At 48.7% G+C, this 22,990-nt stretch overlaps 1 protein-coding gene across 1 annotated transcript in view; it reads left to right on the top strand.

The window, feature by feature from the left end:
* The first annotated feature begins 1,519 nt into the window (after positions 1–1,519).
* The window catches only part of PRDM6 (PR/SET domain 6), a 98,234-nt gene continuing 76,763 nt past the window's right edge, over positions 1,520–22,990 (top strand). Inside the window, exons 1-2 of the mRNA XM_036071920.2 lie at positions 1,520–2,105; positions 11,162–11,469. Of these exons, the coding sequence (XP_035927813.2) occupies positions 1,520–2,105; positions 11,162–11,469 (894 nt within the window). The remainder of the gene's footprint in view (positions 2,106–11,161; positions 11,470–22,990) is intronic.

Genomic DNA, 22,990 nt, shown 5'->3' with positions numbered 1-22,990 from the left:
AGAGACCCTCGGTCTCACGCCTCGCAGCTCACCAAAGCCTGCCTCCTCCGCTGCAGACTGAGGCTTTCCTCCCCGTGCGCAACCCGCCCCGCGCCCGCCTCCCCACGCCAGGATTGCTGTGGGAAGCTGCGTGGCGGGCTAGCGGACTCTGGCACCCAGCAGTACTCCCGGAAAAAACTGAGCCGGGCAAAAGCGCAAACCCGGTACTGGGACTTGGTCCGCTCGCCGGTTGGGCGCGCCGGCTCCGATGCGGGCCCCCGAGCGCGTGCGGAGATGCATTCCGGTTTCCGCGTTTCCACCGCTTTCAGGATCAGGGCCGTGAGCTGGCACCTAGAAAAGACTTATCATGGGCAGAAAGAGACAACAGGCGAGCGGGAGACGTCACGCCAAAAACGGGCGGGGGGCGGGGTGGGGGGGGAGGGCCGAGGAAGTATCTGTGCGGGAGAGGCGCACCAGCCGGGTGTGGACCCAGCCGAGTTAGAACTTCCTTCTTTCCCTCTCCCCTCCCCTTCGTTCTTCTGGCCTGCCTCCCGCCTCCCCCCACTCCCCACCTCTCTCTCTCTCCCCCTCTTCCTCTCTCTTTCTGTCTCTCGCCCTTCTCCTCCCTTCCCTCCCTTTTTTCCTCTCTCCCTCTGTCTCTGTCTCTCTCTCTCTCACACACACACGCACACACACTTGTATTTTGTGCTGTCGTAAAACCCACGTGTCCAGCCGGGAGGCTGCCAGAGCGTGGAGCTGAGGAAGCGGGACGCGGCGGCGGCCGAGCGCAGCAGCCCACCGCGGCTCCGATCCGCGCCCGGGCCGGCCCGCGCTCCCGCGCGCTCGGCCGGACTGCTCTAGCGCGCTCCGCCGGCCTCGGCGCCCAGCGCTCGCGGCCCCGGAGGGTTCCGGGCGGCCCGACCACATCTAGGGCTTTCCTCCCCCGCCGCGCAGGGGCATGTAGCGCACCCGGGACGCACACTCTCCCGCACGCTCACCGACACGCACGCACGCACGCACCCGCCGGCGGCTCTGAGTTTCCAGGTAGGGCGAGGCTCGTCTAGGGCTGGGGGTCCGGGGCCCCCGGGGACGGGAGGCTGGAGGTCCCGGGCTGGGGGCGGGGGGCCGAGACTGTCCCGCCTCCTGGCGCCGGAGGCCAGCGCGGCTCCGGCGCTGCGCCACTCCGGCTCGGGTCGGCTCCGGGCTCCGGCTGAGGGCTGGGGCTGCCTCCTGCCGCCGAGCGCCCTCGCGCCGGGCTTCAACTGTGCGGGGCGGGAGCTGGGGCGCCCCGGGCTGGAGGCAAAGCGGGGTGCACAGAGCTCCCTTCGCGCGGCGCCGCGGCTTCAGAGTAAACTTTGCGCCCCAGCGGAGTTGGAAAGAGGGAGCCGCGGCACCGGGCTGCCACAGGCGGAGCCCGGGGCTCAGCTCTCGCTCCGGGGTCTGGGCGGCCAGCCTCCCCGCCCCTCTCGCACCCGGCCCTGGGGCCCGGCTCACGCGCCCCCTCCTCTCTGCCCTCTGCCCCCAGCTTGAGAGGTCGGACATGCTGAAGCCCGGAGAGCCCGGCGGCTCGGCCTTCCTCAAAGTGGACCCAGCCTATCTGCAGCACTGGCAGCAACTCTTCCCGCACGGCGGCAGCGGCGGCCCGCTCAAGGGCGGCGGCGCCGCGGGTCCCCTGGGCGCGCCGCAGCCTCTCCAGCCGCCGCCGCCGCCGCCGCCGCAGCAGCGCGCAGAGCCTCCGCCGGACAGCTTGCGCCCGCGGCCCGCCTCGCTCTCCTCCGCCTCCTCCACTCCGGCGTCCTCCTCCACCTCGGCCTCCTCTGCCTCCTCCTGCGCCGCCGCGGCCGCCGCCGCCGCGCTGGCGGGTCTCTCGGCCCTGCCCGTGGCGCAGCTGCCGGTGTTCGCGCCTCTGGCCGCTGCCGCCGTCGCCGCGGAGCCGCTGCCTCCCAAGGACCTGTGCCTCGGCGCCGCGTCGGGCCCGGGGCCTTCCAAGTGCGGCGGCAGCGGCGGGGACGTGCGCGGCGGCCCGCGCTTCCGCTGCAGCGCGGAGGAGCTGGACTATTACCTGTACGGCCAGCAGCGCATGGAGATCATCCCGCTCAACCAGCACACCAGCGACCCCAACAACCGTACGTAGCCGCGGCCCGCGCGCGCTCTCCAGGGGCGCTGGCGCCGTCGAGCGCGGGCGCCCAGCCGGCAAGCGGGGCGGGTGAGCGGGACCCCGGGTGATGGGCTGGTCCAGGCCGCGGCTCCGCACCTCCCCGACCATTGTGGCATAATTTTGCCAACGCTAGAGAAGGCGAGAGAACGGAGGGGAGGCCGGGTGGCACCTCACGGTTTCCTTTTTCTACTCCCCTCGGTCCCTGCTTCGCAGCCCGGAGTGTTTAGACCCGCGCTGCTCGAGGACCAGGCACACAGATCTCCGCCCTCCCGCGCGACTGCGCCCCGAGGCCGGGCGGGTACTAGCCGCGCACGCTGGGGGCTTGGCCTGGCCTCAGTGGACTCGGGAGGGACCCTCAGCGTTTCTGGGGAGCGTGAGTTCTAGGGCTTGTGTCTCCTTCTCCCTACCTGATCTCTGGAGTTAACTACATCGGCTCGTTTTCGGGCCGCGGGGTTGTCAGGGGACCGGCCGAGAGCTGCGGCTGGCCGGGCCTCGCTGGAGTAGGAATTTTGGATGGCACTGGGTCTGTCTCTCTCTGCAGGCAGGCATTATTCTTAGGTCTTCTATTTATTTAGAAAAGGAGGAGAAGAAAAATTGCCAACTGCTTAATGAGAAGACGTTTCCCACTGCAGGGTAGGGTCGTTCCCTGCGGATCCCGCGTTCTCCGTGCACCCTTGATCGAGTAAAACGTTCGCAGTCCTACCGTAGGCACGCTTGTTGCTTTACTTACTTGTTTTTTAATGATTGTGACAGTAGTTTTTTAAGTATTAGCAGGGTACTCTCCTTGTTGCCGAGTAAATGGCAAATGCCTAATTTAAAAATTAGGCAAATGCCTACTTAGAGCTAGAAGATCTCTTCTAGCTTCGATTCCTCTATTCAGTTTCAAACGCTTCTCACAAGTACAAGCTTCGTTTTGAGGTCTTGCAACAAAAGGCTAAATGAAGACCAAGAAAGTGTATTGCTGTGTACCCAGTTCTTTTGGGTAGTATCAGAAGTTATGATATGTTTACACCTAAGGCATTGGTGTAAGTGCTCCATATACTTCCAGAGATCTCTGGAGAGAATATTAAAGGTGAAGAGAGTCAGGTTGAAAGCAATAGAGGATTTGAAAGATCAGCGCTCACTTGGCTCTTTTCGTCTCATTCCTTCGTTTAGTTTCTGCAGGAGGAAAAGTTGATGATAAACATGTATAATCATTCTATTTTGAATAAGCCCCTTCTTGCAGAATGTCTACCGCTCCATGAACTTCTTAATTCGTTGTAAAAGCAAAATAACTACAGGTTTTAGCTAAAGGACTCCCAGTGTCATTACTTTGATTAGGAAACACTAGACACAAGCCTAATGATGGCGGTATTTCAGTCTTTTCGTAAGGGATGGGGATCATTTTTCTGATGGAGATAATTATTACTAACAAAAAAAGAGCAGTTGTATTTACTTTTTTCCTCTCCAGAATTTGAGAGTAAAGTACTGGTTTAAAATGAGGGTTTCACCTCGAATTTGCCCTACTGTTAAGAAGAGGTTTGTATTTTGGAGCTTTAGAAAATTTGATAAAATTATATTGTCCTAATGGATTTTTTAAAAAAATACTTCTCTTCCTCCTGAATTTCTTGCATGTGTTGTTTTCAAAACAGTTCTTTAAAAAAATGTGAATTAAAAAGGCAAGAAATGCTTTGGAAAAGACAGTTCTCACTGCTAAGTGATATATAGTCATTGTGGGCTGAGAGTGCCTCATCAAACTTGCAGTTTCGCTTCTGAATTAAATGAGTGTTGGAAAAGTTGCCAGCACCAGCACCCCAAAGCCCTGGCTGTGGCCTGAGCTCATGTATTGTTCACAATGCAATCTTGAGGTTCAGTGCATTTTCACCAGAGGAAAACCTAGATTAATCTGAGAAAGAATTGGGATAGATTGCTAATTAATATGTGGCTCTCGAGCCAGTTTATCATCCAGGTAACATTTTCCTCTGGCCGGAGGAAATGAATTATGATTTATTTAAATTATTCCCATTGTGTTAATCTTCTGGTATCTCCTTTTGAGTCAACTGGACTGCTTCCCTGTGCAAAGTGCAGGGGAAACCACAGAAGGCAAAGAAAGGCAGATTGTCTTATTAGAGGTTGCACTTCACATTGTTGCCTAATTAAAGGGCCTTTGAGAAAGAAAATGGAAAGCTGAGGTAGCTTTGTGTAATGCTGGCCAGCTGGGCCTGCCATCCTTCCAGAAACTTCTCTGGGCCAGAGCACACACTCATTGGAAACCTTGGGATGTGTTTTATAAAGATGGAGTGAGATGTGATTGGGTTTAATCTAACGAGGGGGTCAAAACAAAACAGAAATGCAAAGGGTGGGAAACTTTTGGTCCCCCCTTGGTGGGGGAAGTCGGTCTGTTACTTGAAAGGTGGTGGACACCAGAGCTGCTCCCCATTCCCAGGTTGTCTGCCGGTAGGGGTGACGTGGGGTGGGGTGGGAGGCTGCCCAGAAGGGAGCATCTATTAATCCCCCTCCCCCTCCCCCCCCTACACATTTTCCTACTTTTCCTTTTAGGTTCTTGCCACCTCCCTGTAAAAGCATTCTGTGAAGTGACCACTCAGCATTGCTTCATTTTATTACTTTGTATTTAAAAGGGTGTTGAGTCATTTTCTCTTTCTCTTACAAGGCAAAGAAAGGGACCCCCTTACTTGTCTTCCCTTTAGAAGAGTCCCTCTTTGCTTGGGAGCAACAACCCAGTAACATGTGTGAATCATTAACACTCGCTTCACCTTGAAACTTTATTGGCACCCTTTGGCAAAGGCCACAGTGAAGGCCTAGCGGAGGGTCCTGTAGCTTTCTTTCACACCTAAAAGACTTAAAAACAGCAAACGCTGTATAAGCAGGGCAGGGTGACCTCTTCCAATATATTTCTCTTATCTGTGTGGGTTAATTTCTTCCACCATTGAAGTACACTTTCCTCTGACTCTCTGAATGCTTATTTGCCTCTTCTCACCTCCCTGACACCGGTGGGCGGTTTGTAACAGAAACGGAGGATGGGGCCTTTCTTCTGCGTCTTGTGTTACTGCCCGCACGCATTTGCTGCTGGTTGCCTGAAGCCATAGATTACGTCAGGCTCCTCCGCGGTGGCCTCTTCTCGGCCTCTGGGAGCTGGTGCCTTGCTTGAGACCCTGTCACTCTTCTTGGAAGGTAGCGAAAGGCGGCCACAGGGCGCCCCTGGTGTTTGTACGAATGATACCGGGCAGTGTCTGTCTCGGGGCCGGCCCGATTACCTTTTAAGACCTTTCAGGGAAGGTGTTCGTTTTGCACATCTGGGAGGGGGTTGGCAGCTAAGTCCTCTGGGGGGGTCTCTCCACGTGGAATCCGGACGCTTTGCAACTTCCCCAGCGGGAGGTCTCTGCCTCCTTCCGTTTTGGGGGAACCCTGCCGCGCAAGGAACAGTGCTGGGAACAGCACTGGCAGGTGCTCAGGTGTGGGAGTAGGGCGCGGGGCTTTTCTATTGGTAGCGCCACCCTTTCGAAGACTGGGGAGAAGGACTGTGGGAAAGGAGGACATCTGGGGTTTGTCCAGTTGAGCAGTTAGAGAGAGCGAGCGCTAAAAGGAGGGTGAGTGTTTTCTGACCTTCCCCAGTCTCTTCCCACCCCGTTGGGAAACGCAGGTACTGTTTCGGGGAGCTCGCGAGCCCAGTAACCCCGCAGTGGGGTCTTCCTGCCACCAAGGCCCAGGCTCCGCTGCTCCCGCCCAGCGTCCCCGCTGTCAGCCGCCAGCGACTTAGATTTCAGACCTGGTCCCTGGTGGGAGGGAGGCTCTCGGAGTCAGTGTGTGGGCTTTTGTGTTGTTCTATTTTTCTTTTTCTCTTTTCTCTCTTTTTGTGTGCAGGCCCAGCCCCATCCCGTAACACACATGATTTAGCTATTTTACATCATTCGTTATCTAGCGCCCTGAAACTGAACATAGAGCCATATATTAGATTGAGGTTAGAAGAGGTGGCGACTGTTTATTTAAGGTGATAAAATGGTCCATCAGCAGTAATCTCCATCGATATGTGCCACCAGGAGATGAAGGATGAGGGGACAAGCCACAATTAATTGCCCTATAGTTTTGTATGAGAGAGTGGAGCCAGCCCAGGCCCGCTTCGATCTCCTCGCCCCCCTATTCATCATCTCAGCATTGTATATGGCGGCCTCGCAGGGGCAGGGCCGGCCAGGTTGATCTCGGCGCAATATTCTCTCGCCCGCACACCCTGGCGCTCCCATTTAATTTATTAATACAGTCATCGGAAGACAAATAAAATCTACATTGCGCCCCCCCCCCGTCTTTCCCTCCCCTTTTGTCTCCCGCTCCTGGTCCCTGGGCCAAGCCGGCAGCCGGGACGAGCGGAGGAAGCCCAGCGCGTGTGCGATTCGCAGGGAGCTTTAAACTCCTCTAAGAGAGAGTCCTCCAGAAGGTTCCGCGCGCCCAGGTCGGCTCCCCTTCCCGGTGGCCGGGCTAGCCTTCCTCGCCTTCTGGACGTGCCTCCGGGGCCTCTCCGGGGAGCCTGAAAGACCCCAGCGGCGGGGGGTGGGGGGCGGTGGGGGGGAGGAGGCCGAGCAGCGGTGGGGGCGGTGGCGCGGCCACTTTTGGTCGCGTCGGGGAGCCCTCGGCCGGCAGGCAGGGACTTGGGTGCGGGGCCTCCGGCGAGCCTGGGCCTGGCGGTCCGCCCCGTGCCGTCTAGCGGCTGGCTCGCGAGGGCTGAGTGTCGGCTGGAGGCTGGGAGGCGTGCACCCCGGTGTGGGAGGCTCGGGCCGCGGCGCTCTGCCTGCTCCCCCCACCCCGACCCCGTCTCGGGACCCCGGCGACCTCGGGACCCCGACGACCCCGCGCCCGCGCCCGGAGCGCGCACGCCGTTGCCAGCAGGCGGCACTCCCGGGGCGCCTCCCCGGCCGGGATCGATGGGCGCCCGCCCCGCCGGGCTCGGCCTGCGGGACTGGGGGCCGCGACCTCCCTGGCGGTCGGGGAGGATTTATAGCTTAGCTGTTACTGCCGCCCCGGCGGAGAGGCAGGCTTCTCAGCTGCTCCTCGGTTTCCCTTCCAGAGGATGAGTGAGGGCGGGCGGAGGAGGCCACGAGGCGTCGGGGAGCCCAGGCCTAGTGTTTTGGGGGGCTTCCCGCGGGCCCTGGCTCTGCCGGGGCCCACACGCGTCCGTCAGCCTCCCCAGACAGCAAAAAAGGCCTGAAACGTTTTAAATTTCACCTTTCCTAGAACGCGAAATCAAACACCAGAAAAGAAAACCATGGCCTGCTTTGCCCCCTTTACCTTCAAATAGGTCCATTTTCAATTGTAAAAGTAGCGCATGTACTTGGAAAAATATTCAAACAGTACACAAGGATATGACACGAAGAGTGAAAATCTGCTCTTCGTTACACTTGGCCTGGCCTTCCGAAGTCAGTAGGTGAATAAGTCTGTAACCTAGTGATACCTCCTTGTCTTAGTCAGGGACGCATAAACGGGAGCACGGACAGATCTACTCAGGATAGAGGAGGGACCAGGATCTCTCATACTGCCTAATGCTAAAATGGCATTCCAGAGTATCTGGCTTGGAGAATCTGATCATATTTCTCACAGATACAGAAAACACTTTACAAATAGTAATCATGGATTTAGAGAAAATTACCCTGATTTTTAGGATAACCTAAGAACATTTATTTGCTCACTCTTTATGCATACAAATAGACTTGTGTTATGTCCTGCTTGGCGTGGAATGCTGTATGTAATGTACGTGTTAAATACATTTTGGAGGGGTGCAGTTCAGGCATCTAGCCAGCTTCTCCCTCGGACCTTCTCTTGGAGGTGTTTATGGCCCCTCTCTAGAAAACACTCTGTTAGGATGTTTGTCTAACTGTGCCACTTCTCTCAACCCCTGAGTAATAACTTATTTGTTATAAGCATCTTCAAGCTCCTCTGGGACCCTGAGACATAGAGTCAGAGGCCAGTTATTTTCAATGGCAGAGGTTTCATGTATTAAAAAACATCAAGATAGAACGTGGATTTGGATGTAATTGGTCAACTTCTCCAGCAGAATATTTTGCTAGAGGCACGAGGTGGTTTATCAGTTAAGACTCATGTAATTAAAGGCCTCCCTTACGTTGCCGTGGACTCCAGGCACAGGTATTCTTCTACATTGTGGGAGAAATTCAGCTTTTTCTTCGGCAAAATGCCACTATTCAGTTTTTCAACACTGCTGGAGACAACTGAAACTTAGCAGGCAGGGGAGAGTTTTAGAGGACTTCTTAGAGAAAGGGCTAGCCATAGTTTCATCCAGCGAACAAATATGGTTTGCTGTCTTTGGGGGGGGCGGTGGCTGGAGTTGGTACTTTTCCTCCTTATTTTATTACTGATGTAGTTGGGCTGATAGTACATGGTGTGGAGATGTGGCAAGTTGACAGGATCTCTGGTGCAGACGGGTAGGGAGTGAATACCAAATGCTCTTGCTTCTTGCCCTAGGCCTCGTGGAGCCAACCAGAAAGGGAAAGTGGGTTAAGCAGCTCCTTGGAGTGATGTGATTTTTATTTTTACGGGGCATATTGCCTTTGCTTACTGTCGTGTGTTTTAAGCTGTTTTTGCTAAGGTGCGCTGAAAGGTCATCTCTGAGGTCAGACGCTAACATTCAGAATTATGGACATCATCTATTCACTTTACAATACATTTAACCGCCCCAAACCCAAGATTATGGGAGAGAGATACAGGAAGCTCTGTAATTCACTGACGCTAGAGCAATTTTTGTGGCCCCTGAATAGTGCTTTCAGTGAAATACTGCAATTCTATTGATTATGAGTGTGGGTATAAAACTCTCCCAGCTTTCATTAGTCTCCCTAGATCTTTAGATTTGGAGGCTTCGAAGTCAGGCAAACCTGGCTGTGAATCTTTCTCTACCACTTTCTAGTTTCTGATCCTTGGGCTAGTTACGTTGCCCGTGAAGCCTCAAATTGCCTCATCTGCAAAATGGGGATCATGATGTGGTGATTATTTGATTCAGGAGAGGTGTCTGGAACAATGGAGGCCCTGGGTGACTATGAGTTTCTATCATCTTTCTTTCCCTTCCCCCTTTGTCTTGAACTTGTCATTTTCACAGTCAGAAGCTTGAGAGGATGTGTGAAGCGGATCCAGAAGGGGTGACATACGGTAAGGGTAGGAATACTTTCCATCTAGGCCCTACAGTCAAAAGCAGAGCCTGACACAGTATTTACATCAGTTGGTGTTACTGGGAGAGGGGGCTTTTGTGTGATGGAGGTCCAGAGACTTGGGCACTTCCCCACCTGTAGAAACAGGTTGTCACTTTTCACTAGGGGGGGCCTGGGGACCCCTCCAAGAAGCTGCAGTCAGAGGGTCCTGTCATTTCCTGGGCTCTCTTGGGAGGAGTGCGGGGAGTAGTGGACTGAGGGGAAGGCAGGACCAGCTGGAGCCCTCCTCCACTGAGCTAGGATGAAACAAATGGCGAAACCAGGGTTCCCCCACCAGGGCTGGGTTGCCCTTAGGAGTTCCTTCCTGAAGATTCCTCAGTGACTCCCTTTGCCAAAAGTTACCTGGACTTTCCTTTGTCTTAGCAAGGATGGGGCACCCTTAGAGCGAGCCCCCAGGCCTGGCAGCAACCAAAGCCGGGCGCAGGGGCTAGGAGGCTCCGAGGGCGGCCCAGCGCTGGCGCATCCACCGGTACCCCAGCTCCCGCCGTCCGTCCGTCCGTAGCTGCCTGCCGTCACACTCGGTGCCACAGGGCTCCGTTGCGTTGGCGGGGGGAGGGTGCGCTGCGGCTCCCCTGGGAGGCTGGGCTGGGGAAGCTGGGTCGTGCGGGTGGGTGGGCGCCGAGGCTGCCTCCCTGAGGCAGGTCTGCAGGGCCGGGGCACAGACACCGCGGCTCCGCCAGGCCCATTAATAACCCGGAGGGCGCTGCGATCCGACAGCGCGGTCGCCGCAGGCCCTGCTTCCTGCGGCCGCCTGGCCTTTTCCCATCCAGTCCGAGGCCAGGGACCCGGGGCATCCACAGCCACCCAACCCAGAGGGAGGGTGAGGATCCCCTTGCGCTGCGGGCTGCTCTGGGGAACGTCGGAGCGGGAGCCTTGTTCGAGACACTTCTCCGAGAATCGCATGCAGCCTTGGGGATCACCGTCTGGGCAGGAGTTGGGGCCTCTCCACTGAACCATTACCCCATCCGTAAATTTGCGATTTATTCCTTTTCGGCTTCTGGGAAGAGCTTGCACTCCAGCACAGGCACTCCACACCTGCCAGAACAGTCCCCCTTTCTCCACCTGAACCCCTCTAGCTGGAGTGGCCAGAGCAGGCGCCGTAAGGGACCCCAGCACCAGGGCGCCCTCAGAGGCCGGTGTCTGGGGTTCCGGTGCCACGGGGTGGGGGGGCAGGGGGGCAAGGCCGGCGCCGCGCTCTGGTCCAGGCACCGGGGGTGGGTGGGTCCCTGCGGGTAGGGAGGGCGCTCTGTGCTGGACGGGTCGCCCGCCTGCCCCGGTGATTTTAGAGGGATCTTCTAGAATTGCAGAAACAGGTAAACCAAGTATACCCAGGCGACCAAAGTAGAATCTCTCGAGACAGAAGGTTGAGCAAGAGCTGGGGCCTCTTTTCCCGGCACAGTGAGCAACACACCTGCAAACAGCTGGTAGCTGAGGACTCCTGGGAACAGGGGAGAGTGGCAGAGGGAACTAGAGAAAGAAGGGAAGAGGGAGAGAGAGACACACACCTCGAGGAGTGGAAGCCAGGCGGGGCTTCTTCAGAGACAGCCACGCCGGCCACCCCCAGCTCGCCAGGCTTTTGGGGCGCCCAGGGGCTCGACCCTTCCGGGCCGATTTGGGTGCGGCGATTTCCAAGGGAGAGGCGCAGATTTACCTCTCCCCGCTATTCCCAGTGGCCTCGGTGGCCTGAAGGTGTCCCCTCCCCGGCAGGTGGCTTACGCAGGAGGGGATGGGGTTGTCTCGGGGCTTTTCCGCACCGAGGATGGGCCGCCTTGAGCGGCGAGTTAACCTTCTTCCTTCCCTCCCTCCCGCCTGTCTCCGGCAGGTTGCGACATGTGCGCGGACAACCGCAATGGCGAGTGTCCCATGCACGGGCCCCTGCACTCGCTGCGCCGGCTCGTGGGCACCAGCAGCACCGCGGCCGCCGCGCCCCCGCCCGAGCTGCCCGAGTGGCTTCGGGACCTGCCGCGGGAGGTGTGCCTGTGCACCAGCACCGTGCCCGGCCTGGCCTACGGCATCTGTGCGGCGCAGAGGATCCAGCAGGGCACCTGGATCGGGCCCTTCCAGGGCGTCCTCCTGCCCCCGGAGAAGGTGCAGGCCGGCGCCGTGAGGAACACGCAGCATCTCTGGGAGGTAAGTCCCTCGTGGCCCAGCACCTTGCCAACCGTTTGGAGCTTTGGCCGGCAAAGAGCCTGGCCCTTGGTGGGGTGGAGGGTCAGCTTTGGGGAGAGCCTCCCTTGTTCTCCAGAGGGGAGTGGAGGAGAGATTTCTCTGGTCATGCAAATGCCAGGTGTCCGCAGCACCTGCAGTAAAGAGGTGCGGGCTTTGGCCGGGGCCAGCAGCAACCCAGCTGGGCAGACAGGCCCCACAGGTTTCTGAAGATGGGATGCCCTTAGCAAGCTTTGCTCTGTTCCAGCTGGGATGGATTTGACTGTTGGTCTCCCTGGGTCTTGAGAGAAAGAAAAGCCAGCCGAGGTGATAGAGCAGAGGAGGCTGGGGCATTGGGGTGTAAGCTAGATGAATTTTGTGTCCCATTCTGAGCTCTTCCAGGATGGTTTTGGGCACTGGGCAAGAAGGAACATAAGCATAAACTGGAGGAAGAGAGTCAGGCTCCTTTTCTCAGATGAAAACAATTTTCTTAACGCTGAACTTGAGAGACTGGGGCATGTTTCTTAACTTTCAAAGTGTCCCAAGTAAGCAGATTACATCGTGAATCAAAAATCACAAATTCTGCTTCTTCTCTGACAAAGTACAATCATGCAGTCTTCCCCAAGACAGAAAATCAAAACATAGGAAAACTCGGAGCACTTTGATATCACCCAGTCAATGATATTACTTTAGTGGCACAATCTTATCTCATGCAATTATTTAAAAATAAGCCACGTATTTGAAAAATGTTAATCTGAGATTTCTCCCAAAGCTTTATGGTTGATTATTGAGATCCAGTTCTGAAGAGGCAGATTCTTAGCCATAGGTAATCCACCCCCCCCCCCACCACCAGCTTTAGCCACCTCTCACCCTTGGAGTGATTTCTGAAATACAAGGTGGTAGAAGTCTTACCCTTAGGGCCATATATAAATCTCACTGAGGCCAGGCAATACAATGGAGTGGAAGTAGCCAGAAAAGAAAGTCTCTGAAGAGCCAGCAGCCAAGTTGGCATGGACCTTAAGGCTCCACTAATGGGTCGTTTCTACAGTACCTTGTCGCATACACTTGGTCCCGTGGCCTGTCAGGATGGGCGTGCGCGCTGTGAGCTGCCTCCTAGCCACTAACTGAAACTCGTGGGACTCAGTAATCCACTCAGATTTTTGCTGAGCACTCTGGCCAGCACTATCTTAGGCCCTGGAGTCATAGTGTTGTGAAAAACAAACCTGGTCTCCACAGCCGTTCCATGAGGGTTGGCATGGGGCGCTGCGGCCTGTGCCTGTAAAACCTCCTTTGAAGGGGGAGGAGCTAAGCGAATGAGCTTACAGCCCTCGAGCCCAAGATGGCCACATGGCAGCCATGGGCTGCGCACCCCACAGTTATCTGCTGGGGCACTGTGCCCAGGCTCCCAGGTTCCATTTCGCTCCTAAATTGGAAAAGTAGTGACACATTTTTAATCATTCAGGATAGGATTCTCGAGCGAGGAAGAAAACGTTGGGTGTATTTATGTCACCTTTTTTTCTTTTTCTTTTTAAACAGAATTTTTTATAGGAAAACAGGACAGGAGAAAATGGCTCCGTACATAGAGCCAGGTTAGAAGTTAGAGCTTTTTGGATTGGAAAAACTGACAAGTGGGAAATAATCAAAGCATCTGGTTTTGAAATATTTCCCAGTTGGTTTTTGTTTCTGACTAATTAGTTGTAACCTCCAGTGCAGTTTAAAGTTTATAAAACACTTCCAGGCACTTTTCATGTTCCAGTAGTGTTATTAGGAGCTCTAATACACTACAGTTAAAGGTCTGCCAGGACTTTTCGGAGGAGATGGTAAAGCAGTCGTTCAATGGTACAGATTTGCTCCATCTGCAAATGTTAAAATTGAACACTGTCATCTTGCCCTCTGATGCCCCAGGTTTGGAGTTCATCTATTTTTAGAGTGCCAGGGGACAAAGCCATAAACATGAAAAAAAAAAACCCCCAAACCCACAGTTCATTGTTTTGTTTTGTTTTGTTTTAAAGGATTTGGATATGATTGGGATGTTGGCCGGAGATCACTACACATATAGACTATAATGATACATATTAATACTGAAAACTATGGAGCCTTCCTTTTGTGCCTTTCCTTGTACTTGATTAAATTAAAATTCTGTTGAAATAAGAAGAGTGGGAATTGAGCGATGTTGTTGATACCTCAGTGGATAGGAAATGCATCTTACCTGTTGTTTTAGGTACGTGAGTTGGTTCTGTGTTAGAAAGAAGACTTGCTGGGTATATGCATGCTTGAATGATCTCCAGATCCCTCCTTCTAAATTCAGAACATGATCTATTTATTTTTATCATCTGTAAGAATAGTTAGAATAAGCAAACATTTCGGGGATTGAAGGGATATTAAAACTGCAGCTGTGCAAAATGTATCAGTCTCCGGGGAGATCCTATAAAATGTGACAGAGTGGGGCCAGGTAACTTAGTGCCAATGTCCCTTTATAAGATAAAACACTTACTCTAATAGGTTTCAGGTTTTTATTAGTATGATTATTCTTAAGCTATGAAGTCTGAGTTTATTTTTAAGTTTAAGCATTATGATTTTTTTTTTAATGAAACATGACGATTAGAATTTAGTTCACTTTATAACAGGAGATTCTAAGTGTCAGATTGTTCCTTAACTGTTAGTCTTTGCTTTCAAACCTGAATTCTCTTGTGAAAAAATTGTCATCATCATATTCTTCCTATTAGGAAAGATTCCATGATCGGAATACACACTAGATCTATAGGAAACTTTTGGCACTAACTGTTTAATGACTCACGTAATAATTACCCATTTAAAAAACGCATTCTTTTAGACATCTTCCAGAATATCAGGTCGACATAAAGCAGATCTTTAAAAACTTAAAAGCGGTTGAATCATTACCATTGTCTCTCTTCCTCACGTTTTTTCAAGTCACTTGCTGATGAAGAAATGTCTTTATATTTAGAGTTCAATACTCAGGGCCTGATGGATCTTACCGGGGTTACTTATCTTTATTTCAGTACAATAAATGGATTGCTAATCTTTTCCCGTCACTGTTTCCAAGTAGATGATGGATTTTTGTTTCAGTTTACAGTTCATTGTTTTTAGTATGGCTGTGCTTTATTATACACATGAAGGCTTATTACAGAAGCAATCAGATTCACCTTAGTTCCTGCTTTTGTTTAATCATTAAAAGCTCTATTTTCTTTTGTAGAAAATGACTTTTTAATATTTAACATAGATCAGCCATGGAGAGCTTATTTGTTTTGTCAGTGTGCTGTCGTCTTTTAGTTAATATTTTCTTTGTACCAATCCTGGTTCTTAAAACTATAGCAATTTAAAGAAAGTTCAATATCGTTCCATTACCTTCAATATATTTTGGCTCTCTGGGGGTATCCGTGGGAAATTCTAAGAGTTTTTCTTTTTCTTTTTTCTCTTTTTTTTAAAGCCAGAAGCCCAGGTGATTTTTTTTTGTAATTTAAGGAGATTAACAAACTAAAAGCCAAATTACTCGTCTTTTTTTTTTTTTTTGGTCAGTTTCTTTTAGAATCCCATTTTAATGTGTTTTACAAGAAATAATTCACAGAGTTTAAGACAAAAACATGACAGGGTGGATTAAACAATCACTCGCTTTGCTTATGTACATTTATTCCAGCAAGACTTGGATGCATGGTATATTTCTAGCTGTTTGGCCATAATGAGAAAAATCTTTCTGAATGTTTTGCAAAGAAAACATAGTCTTTCTCAGCAATTAGGTCTTATTGATAGAGTGAGATAATTTTGTTCTAATGTGTTTTCTAATAAAGACGTGAAAAGGCACGTTTGATTTCAACATTTATGAAAACATTATCTCAATTATTAATGTGCCCTTTTTCCCTTGAGATAAATTAATCTAGTTGCACATGGTTTCCCCTTTCTGCTTAACATCAGAATTTAATATGACTGGACCTGAGGAATGTACATCGTGTAAACTTAAAAATTCTATTGGATATAAAATACGGAAGTTTAAAATAAAGTTACAGTTTAAGATAGGCCAGAATTACCCAGGCCTTTCAAATCAGAGTCTGATTTGACAGGAAATTTTAGTGACAATGACAAAATAAATCGCACTTGTTTTCACCCTAGAAAAACTATGCTGCTAATTGAAATAATGTAGTGACTTGTTAGGATTACAGTCAAGGTACTAGGAAGGGCTTTAATTTCATAGAATCTGTCTTTGCCTCAGTAAATTTGAGTGTCTCGTTTTCATTTACACTACGTGAAAACCTTCATTATTTTTCTTCAGAAAACCAAGGGGGATAACATAATGTGGGGTGGGTTTTTTTGTGTTTGTGTGTGTGGGGTTTGATTTTATGCCATAATATTTTAGATTTAATAAGAGATTTGCTTTTAAGCAAATGGTCGATTTTTCATCATTACCATTTAGCTTAGGTCAAAAGACATTGATGAAACCAATATTAAAAATATATTACACGTTGCTAAATGTTTATATTTCAAAACCATCACTGGCAATTGGTACTTGAAGGAAATGAATTGGCTTCATATTTTAAATGCATTACGTATGTTTTTTACCATCACCCAATTCCTCGTATAGTACTGTACTCATTTGTATATATATTTCGATGTTGAAAAAATTTAAAATTAATCATTTAAAATGAAATTAAAATCACTTAAAAATTTGATGGAAATCATTTTAAAATTGTTCCAGTGATAGTATTATAATTACATAGTCCATAGTTTTGCTTTGTAGACTTCGGCTCGTTGGGCCTGATTCACCAAAGCACAAAGGGATGGAATTAAGTGGCTGTTCCCAGTTATATTGAAGTAGAAATTGTTCTTCCTAGTAATTTATCATTTCATATAATAGACTGCTTGTCAGCGTGGTTTTGAATATGTCCATTTCATGAACTCCAAATGATTTCTCCTTAAGAATCAACCGTAGTCCTGCTCCTCTGATGTCTTCAATTTGCAGAGTAACAACTGGTGTATCTCTTCGGCTTTGCCTCATTTCGTTTGAAGATGTCTGTGATAGCGGTGCCCACTTGATAGAGTGTGAACATCTTGTAGTTTTACATAAACTGCTAAACCATCTGCCGCCTCTTGGAATGATTTCCAGCATTGTGTTCAAAATCAAAACTTAGTGCTTCAAGTTGTCTTTGCAGAGGCCCGTGAACGGGTTTATGTCTCACCCTGCCCAGTGCCACCCATGGTTTTCCAAGTCCAAAAGTGATACTGCTTTAAAAACAAAACAAAAAAAAAACACCGATAGCAGCCATTTGGAAATTCTCACACTAGTGAGGTTTAATCCAAGTATGCATGTGACAGGACAGGCCTTCAGTTACAAATACTTTATGAAGAGTGATGTGTTCTGTATCTGCAGGACTATTTTTCTCATTAGTCAGTTCATTTTATCTGTTGTTTACAGATCGCTTCTCTTATTGAAAGCATTTTGTCCATGCGAAGGAAATAAGTATGTCTTGTCACAACTGCATATTCCCTGACAGCATATGATTCCCGCCCCCCCCCCCCTTTTTCCCACACTGACTTAAACGTAGGGTCAAGAAATTAAAATCAGAAGCTCAGCCCTCCCCCCTGGTAGCCAGCGAGCCTACGAAAATGTGTTTATGGTAACCTTGGGCCCGGAGGAGCCTGCAGGGGAGCCTCTTTATTTTATTATTTTACTGTGTCACTTAAAGCACTTTGAATTATTCGAGGAACTCTCTTTTGTTACCCAGAGATCACGTATAATATGACGGGTTTTTGCCAATTTGATGGAATATAAAAAAAGGGCCTGTTCCTTAGCTGAGGAATCAGGTCCACAATATCCAGATCCCCTCGTGCCGCTGATTGGAAGAATGCGTGCCAAGAACCACTGCGGGACTGCCTTGCTCTGTCTCTTCCTCGCTTTCTTTTTTCTTTTTATTCTGAATCTTCTAGGCTCCAAGATTTCACGAGTTCAGACATTCCATGTGTATTTACACAAGAAATACAGACTCCGGGATAGCTACTTAGCATAAAAGCCAGAGAAGCCGGAGCCGAATATACTTTTCCTTGTAAGCATTTGCCACCTCGCTCAGATAAGTTACAGAATTCCATTATCCAAATTGTTACACATGTGTGACAGAGGTTGACCTTTTGTCATGTCAATCCTTTTTGTGTAGGCCCCAGGCTCCAGCCTAATGGCTCAAACCCTGATTTACTCACTGTAATAAGGGCAGGAGGTCGAGCAATTGTCAGGCTGTCCTCTTCTTGGAGCCTGGTTGAAGGCTGTTAACACAAAGCTTTTCAAAGTGAATTTACAACCAGCACCACTGACAGAGGCCAATCAGCGCACCATAAATGTCAGGTTAGTGAGATTGAGCAGTAAGTAAAGGAGTGACAGCACGCTATTGGCTGGAATCAGTTGGCCAGGGTTTAACTGAGAAGAGCAATCTAGGGGTGTCGAGCTCAGGTAAGGCGCTCAGTGTGCAGCCTGGGCTTCCAGGTGGGAGCGTGGAGAGGTACCTGTCGGGGGGGGGGGGGGAGCGGTGCTTAGCAGGCGCCGGACGGTCGCGGCGTCCCCTGCCCCCCTCCGAGGCTTGGTGGCAAAGAAGGGTCCAGCGTTAGACAGAAAGGAGAGGGAGCAAAACTGTGAACAGGGTGGGGCTTTCAAAACCAGGGGACGCAAGGCGGCACCTCCCTCTTCAGCCAAAAGGTAATTGCTGTTGTTCAAACTCCAAAACTCTAACAGGGATTTCCACCGAGGTGCAGACGCAAGGAAGCCCCCCTCTCCAGCTCTTCTTGGGGCTGAGCAATGTGAAACTTTTCGTGGAAGTCACTAATGAGTGATTATGGGTTGCAGGCCTGAATATCCGTGAGGTGTGGTTTCTCTCCCCCGCCCCCACTCCCCCCCCCCACGGAATGTTTTTATCATTTTGTGTAATGACAGCCTGGACAACAATTCATTTAGCTCTGAAGGCATCAGCATTAAAATGGAGGAATCCATTAAAATGCTGTATGCAAGGATTTATAAATTAGGCAATTTCCTTGATTATTGCAATCATTTACAAAATTGATTGTTCCAGTGTGGTATAGACAGATTTCAGCAACTATCATTGACAGCAAGCACAGTCTCTGGTATCTGTAGCTACTGGTCACTAAACCAGGTCACTGTACCTCCCCGCCCCTCCCCTGTTGTGTTTGGTCTCAAGGTCAGGCAGACTTTCAGAGAACCTTAAAAATTAGGAAGTTTCCGTGGTGTTCAGAGGAGACCTACCTAGGCTCTGAGGGTAGGTGCAGGTTCTTTTAAAGGTTTGTAGCCGTGTTTGCACAGGTGAGTTCTCATTTTGGAGGAGGGTGCTGATGATCCACGTGTTTCAGATCAGAAGCGCAGATTTTGAAATGATGCCAGCTTAAAAGGAGGTAATTTTTGCAAATCGCAGCCGTAAATATTTGTTTGATTGAAGATCTGAAAGTCAATAATGTGTTTTATTTGTTGGTCCTTAGAGTTCTAATTATCCAATAGATATATTGTAGAGTCACTGGATTTTAGGTCAGTTAATTCTGGAAGGCATAATAAAGACATTGTTACAAGTGTGAAGCGCTCAGAATGCTGCAGATTTTCCTATAGGAGAACACACACAACAAGTCCACTTGGTGCTTAATCACTAACCACAGACCACAGAGTTGCCTTTATTCCTGAAATATCAGAGAGGAGCATGCCAAATGTGTCTGCAAAACTCTGTCCCATGAAAGCTAGCCATGCGGTTTATGCTTAGTACAAAATAACTGACTTGAGACATTTGTTTTTAATCATCATTTTGTTTTTAATCACAGTTTTTCCCTTTTGGAACTCTAAAACAAAATGGGGCTTGTAAAATAATAACACTTGGGAAAATCATTTAACACTGTTAAGAAGACAAAGACATTTTTTAGCTTGTCCTCCTTTGAATACAAAAATATTTGATCTCAGGGTAGTCCTTTGTTTAAAAGGGTAAACGTTGTGTTTTAGGAAGTCCTATAGCTTGGTGTTTGGGTATTGTTGCTTCAGAAGCCAGAAGTTTCTTTTCATTTTTAATGAGTTGTAATATTCATGGCCTAAAAATTCAGTAGAAAGGCAGTATTTTCATTTCAGTGTCTTGATATTGTCGCCTTATTTTTATTTAAATGTTCCTTTCCACAGGTATGTCTGGTTTCTGTTAAGACTTAAAAGCCATGGGACCAGATCTGTCTCGGGTGAACTGTGAAGGAGGCACTCACTATTAGAGATGTTTCTACCAGTGCTGTTGTACATTTATTTAATAAACTGAAATCTACAGCATGCTGCTCTGAAATAAGGATATGGGGCTAAGCCCATTTTATTAAAATGAACAGTGTTTTTCGCTCTCTGTGATCACTTTAAAGCTGCCTCAGATAATGAAATGTCTTCTATAGAAACATTCAGTGTAATCTAATTCAGCAGAAACTTCTTAAGTGCTTTTTAATTGGAATCAAATTAAATGTAATCAAGTCATGTTTTCAGGGTCTTGTAAAGCACCGAGACCTAAGTGTTCTTAGCACGCTTGGGAATATTAATGTTGATCACAAATTTAGTACAACGGTGCTAAATTCTCAGATGTCCATGCAAACTTCAAAATGGTAGATAATCCATAAATAAATTTTTGGTTAGAGGACAATGCTTTCAGAATCTGTTTCGTTTGTCCCCAAACTAATGTTGAAATTCATTTGTAAGATATATATGTGTGTGTGTGTGTGTGTATACATATACATATACATATATATCTGTATATATAAAGCATGTATCATTCCTGGGGGAGAGAGTTTTGAAAAATGTTGGACTAGTGAGAAAAGCACTTAATTTCAGTTTGTTGCAAATTAATGGCAATTTACAATTTGACCTGGATAATCTACAAAGTGGAAAATCTAATAATTAAGCTTTAAGTAATGGAAATGAGCTTTTCTATGGAACATAGTTAATGCTCATCCTAAGAAATTCAAACTGTATGGAAGTATAAACCAGTGGTTACTGTAGTGGATGATTTTTTTTTTTTTTTTTAAAGTAATCTCTACACCCAGCACAGGGCTCGAACCCACAACCCTGGGACCAAAAGTCGCACGCTCCACCAACTGAGCCAGCCAGGCATCAACCCCTGCCCACCCCCCCCACCTCGTTGTTGATTTTCATAATGGCCTTTTGAGAGATGACTATGTAATATAATACGTATTTATTTCATTGAAATCACAGTTTTGGTAGATATTTGCACGATGTTCTTGATACTACAAAACAGATTTTGTTTTTTTTTGTTTTTTTTTTTTTAAAGATTTTATTTATTTATTTGACAGAGAGAGACCCAGTGAGAGAGGGAACACAAGCAGGGGGAGTGGGAGAGGGAGAAGCAGGCTTCCCGCCAAGCAGGGAGCCCGATGCGGGGCTCGATCCCAGGACCCTGAGATCATGACCTGAGCCGAAGGCAGACACTTAACGACTGAGCCACCCAGGCGCCCCTACAAAACAGATTTTGAAGGCGGCAACCAATGGCACCATTTTCATAGGACTTTCTGCAAATGGTTAAATTTGGCTCAGCCATGAGTAGGTTTTGATTTGGGGTCTAGTTCCATCCTCCCCTCTCTATTTCTCGTGGTGGGAAATTTCATTAGCAGTCTGCAGGCCCTGCTGTATTATAGAAACACTTCTAATAGTTTTGTATGTTTTTCGTGTGTTTTTAATATGACCAGAGGCTTTCTGGGGTCTATAGGGAGATTTTAGTGGCCCTCAGAGAGGAAGAAATTTCTGTTTTTCTTTTTATACATGAAGGTGTTAACAAAAAAGGATCAGATCTAAGTAGGAAGACTCATTAATTTACCTACTTGCATGTTAGACTTTAAGGAAACTGCTAAATTTCTTTGTGCCATTATTTCTCCTTGTATAAGAGAGAGTCCACTATACTATTGTGCAAGCTAGACAGTATTTATGACTTTTGTATAACGAGAGATTTTCCCTTTTTTCAACTGGCATTTTAATAATAATTTTTAAGTCTCTAGTGTACTCTGCACATAGTTAGAATGTCATTATTTGTCCAATAAAACAAAAGATTGTGCAGAGTAGACCATGGTACACACTTTGAATGGATTTGATTACTTACTCTAAAATCAGGCTTAAATAATATTTAAATGCAAACTTATTTAGTGCTGCTTACATGTAAGAAAGGATTATATATTAAAGAGATCCCAGAGACGCCTGGGTGGCTCAGTTGATCAAGTGTCTGCCTCCGGCTCAGGTCATGATGCCAGGGTCCTGGGATCGAGCCCCACATCGGGCTCCCTGCTCAGTAGAGAGCCTGCTTCTCCCTTTCCCTCTGCAGCTCCCCCTGCTTGTGCTCTCTCTCTCTCTGAGAAACAAATAAATAAAATAAAATGAAAAAGGAAATCTCATACAACATGGGTGTAAAAAAATCATTGGATGGCTTTAATTTTTTTTTAGGTTTATTATTTTTTTTAGTAATCTCTACACCCAACATGGGGCTTGAACTCCTGACCCATCAAGAGTTGCATGCTCTTTCTGAGGCAGCCAGGTGCCCCTGGATGGCTTTAATTTTTAACACTACATTTCTAATGGAGGGCAACAAGGATAACTGTAAATATTGGACACATAAATAAAAGTTTCTAGGTATATGATTTTAGTAAGTGAACTGAAGGCTCTTCATCCTCATGACAGAGAATGGACTTGCAATGCGAAATGTAAGGGGAATGACTGAGAAACATCTAGAAAAATCAGAAGGAAGCCCCAAAACCCGAAGGTCCTTTGACCATGGACCTCAAACCAGGAGCCATTCATTAGGTGTGACACTGGATATTGAATTCTGAATAGAACAACGTCTCAATGCCTAGCATATTGTGGCTTGTCAATATATATTCAATGACAACAAATCAACATTGTGGCACATTTACCACCGTCCATAAAAACGTGTGGGTTGTATACGTGTGCTAGCGAATACTGACATAATGGTACACCATACAAATTCTAACTCTGTCAGTGTTGACCTTAAGAAAAGCAACAACTCTAACCTTGGGTTTCTTTTTTTTAATTAAAGATTCATGTATTTGAGAGAGAGAGAAGGTGTGCACAAGTGGGCGGGGGGCAGAGGAGAGGGAGAAGCGGGCTCCCCGCTAAGTGGGGAGCCCGGTGCGGGGCTCGATCCCCAGGACCCTGAGATCATGACCTGAGCCAAAATCGAGAGTCGGATGCTTAATGGACTGAGCCACCCAGGCGCCCCAAAAAGGAAGAATTCTAAGTGACAGTTGCAATTAGAACATTTTAGATGAAAAAGTCAAAATAAAGCGAAACATGTCCTAAAGAACAAAAATTTAGGTTGAAATTAATATATTTTTTAAGATTTTATTTATTTATTTACAGAGAGAGAGAGCAGAAGCACGGGGAGTGGGAGAGGGAGAGGCAGATTCCGTGCTGAGCAGGGAGCCCGATGCGGGGCTCGATCCCAGTACCTCGGGATCATGACCTGAGCTGACG

This window comes from Halichoerus grypus, chromosome 2, assembly GCF_964656455.1.
Source record: "Halichoerus grypus chromosome 2, mHalGry1.hap1.1, whole genome shotgun sequence".
Taxonomy (NCBI): Eukaryota; Metazoa; Chordata; class Mammalia; order Carnivora; family Phocidae; genus Halichoerus; species Halichoerus grypus.
The sequence above is the reverse complement of the archived record's forward strand: the minus strand, read 5'-3'. Positions and strand labels throughout refer to the sequence as shown.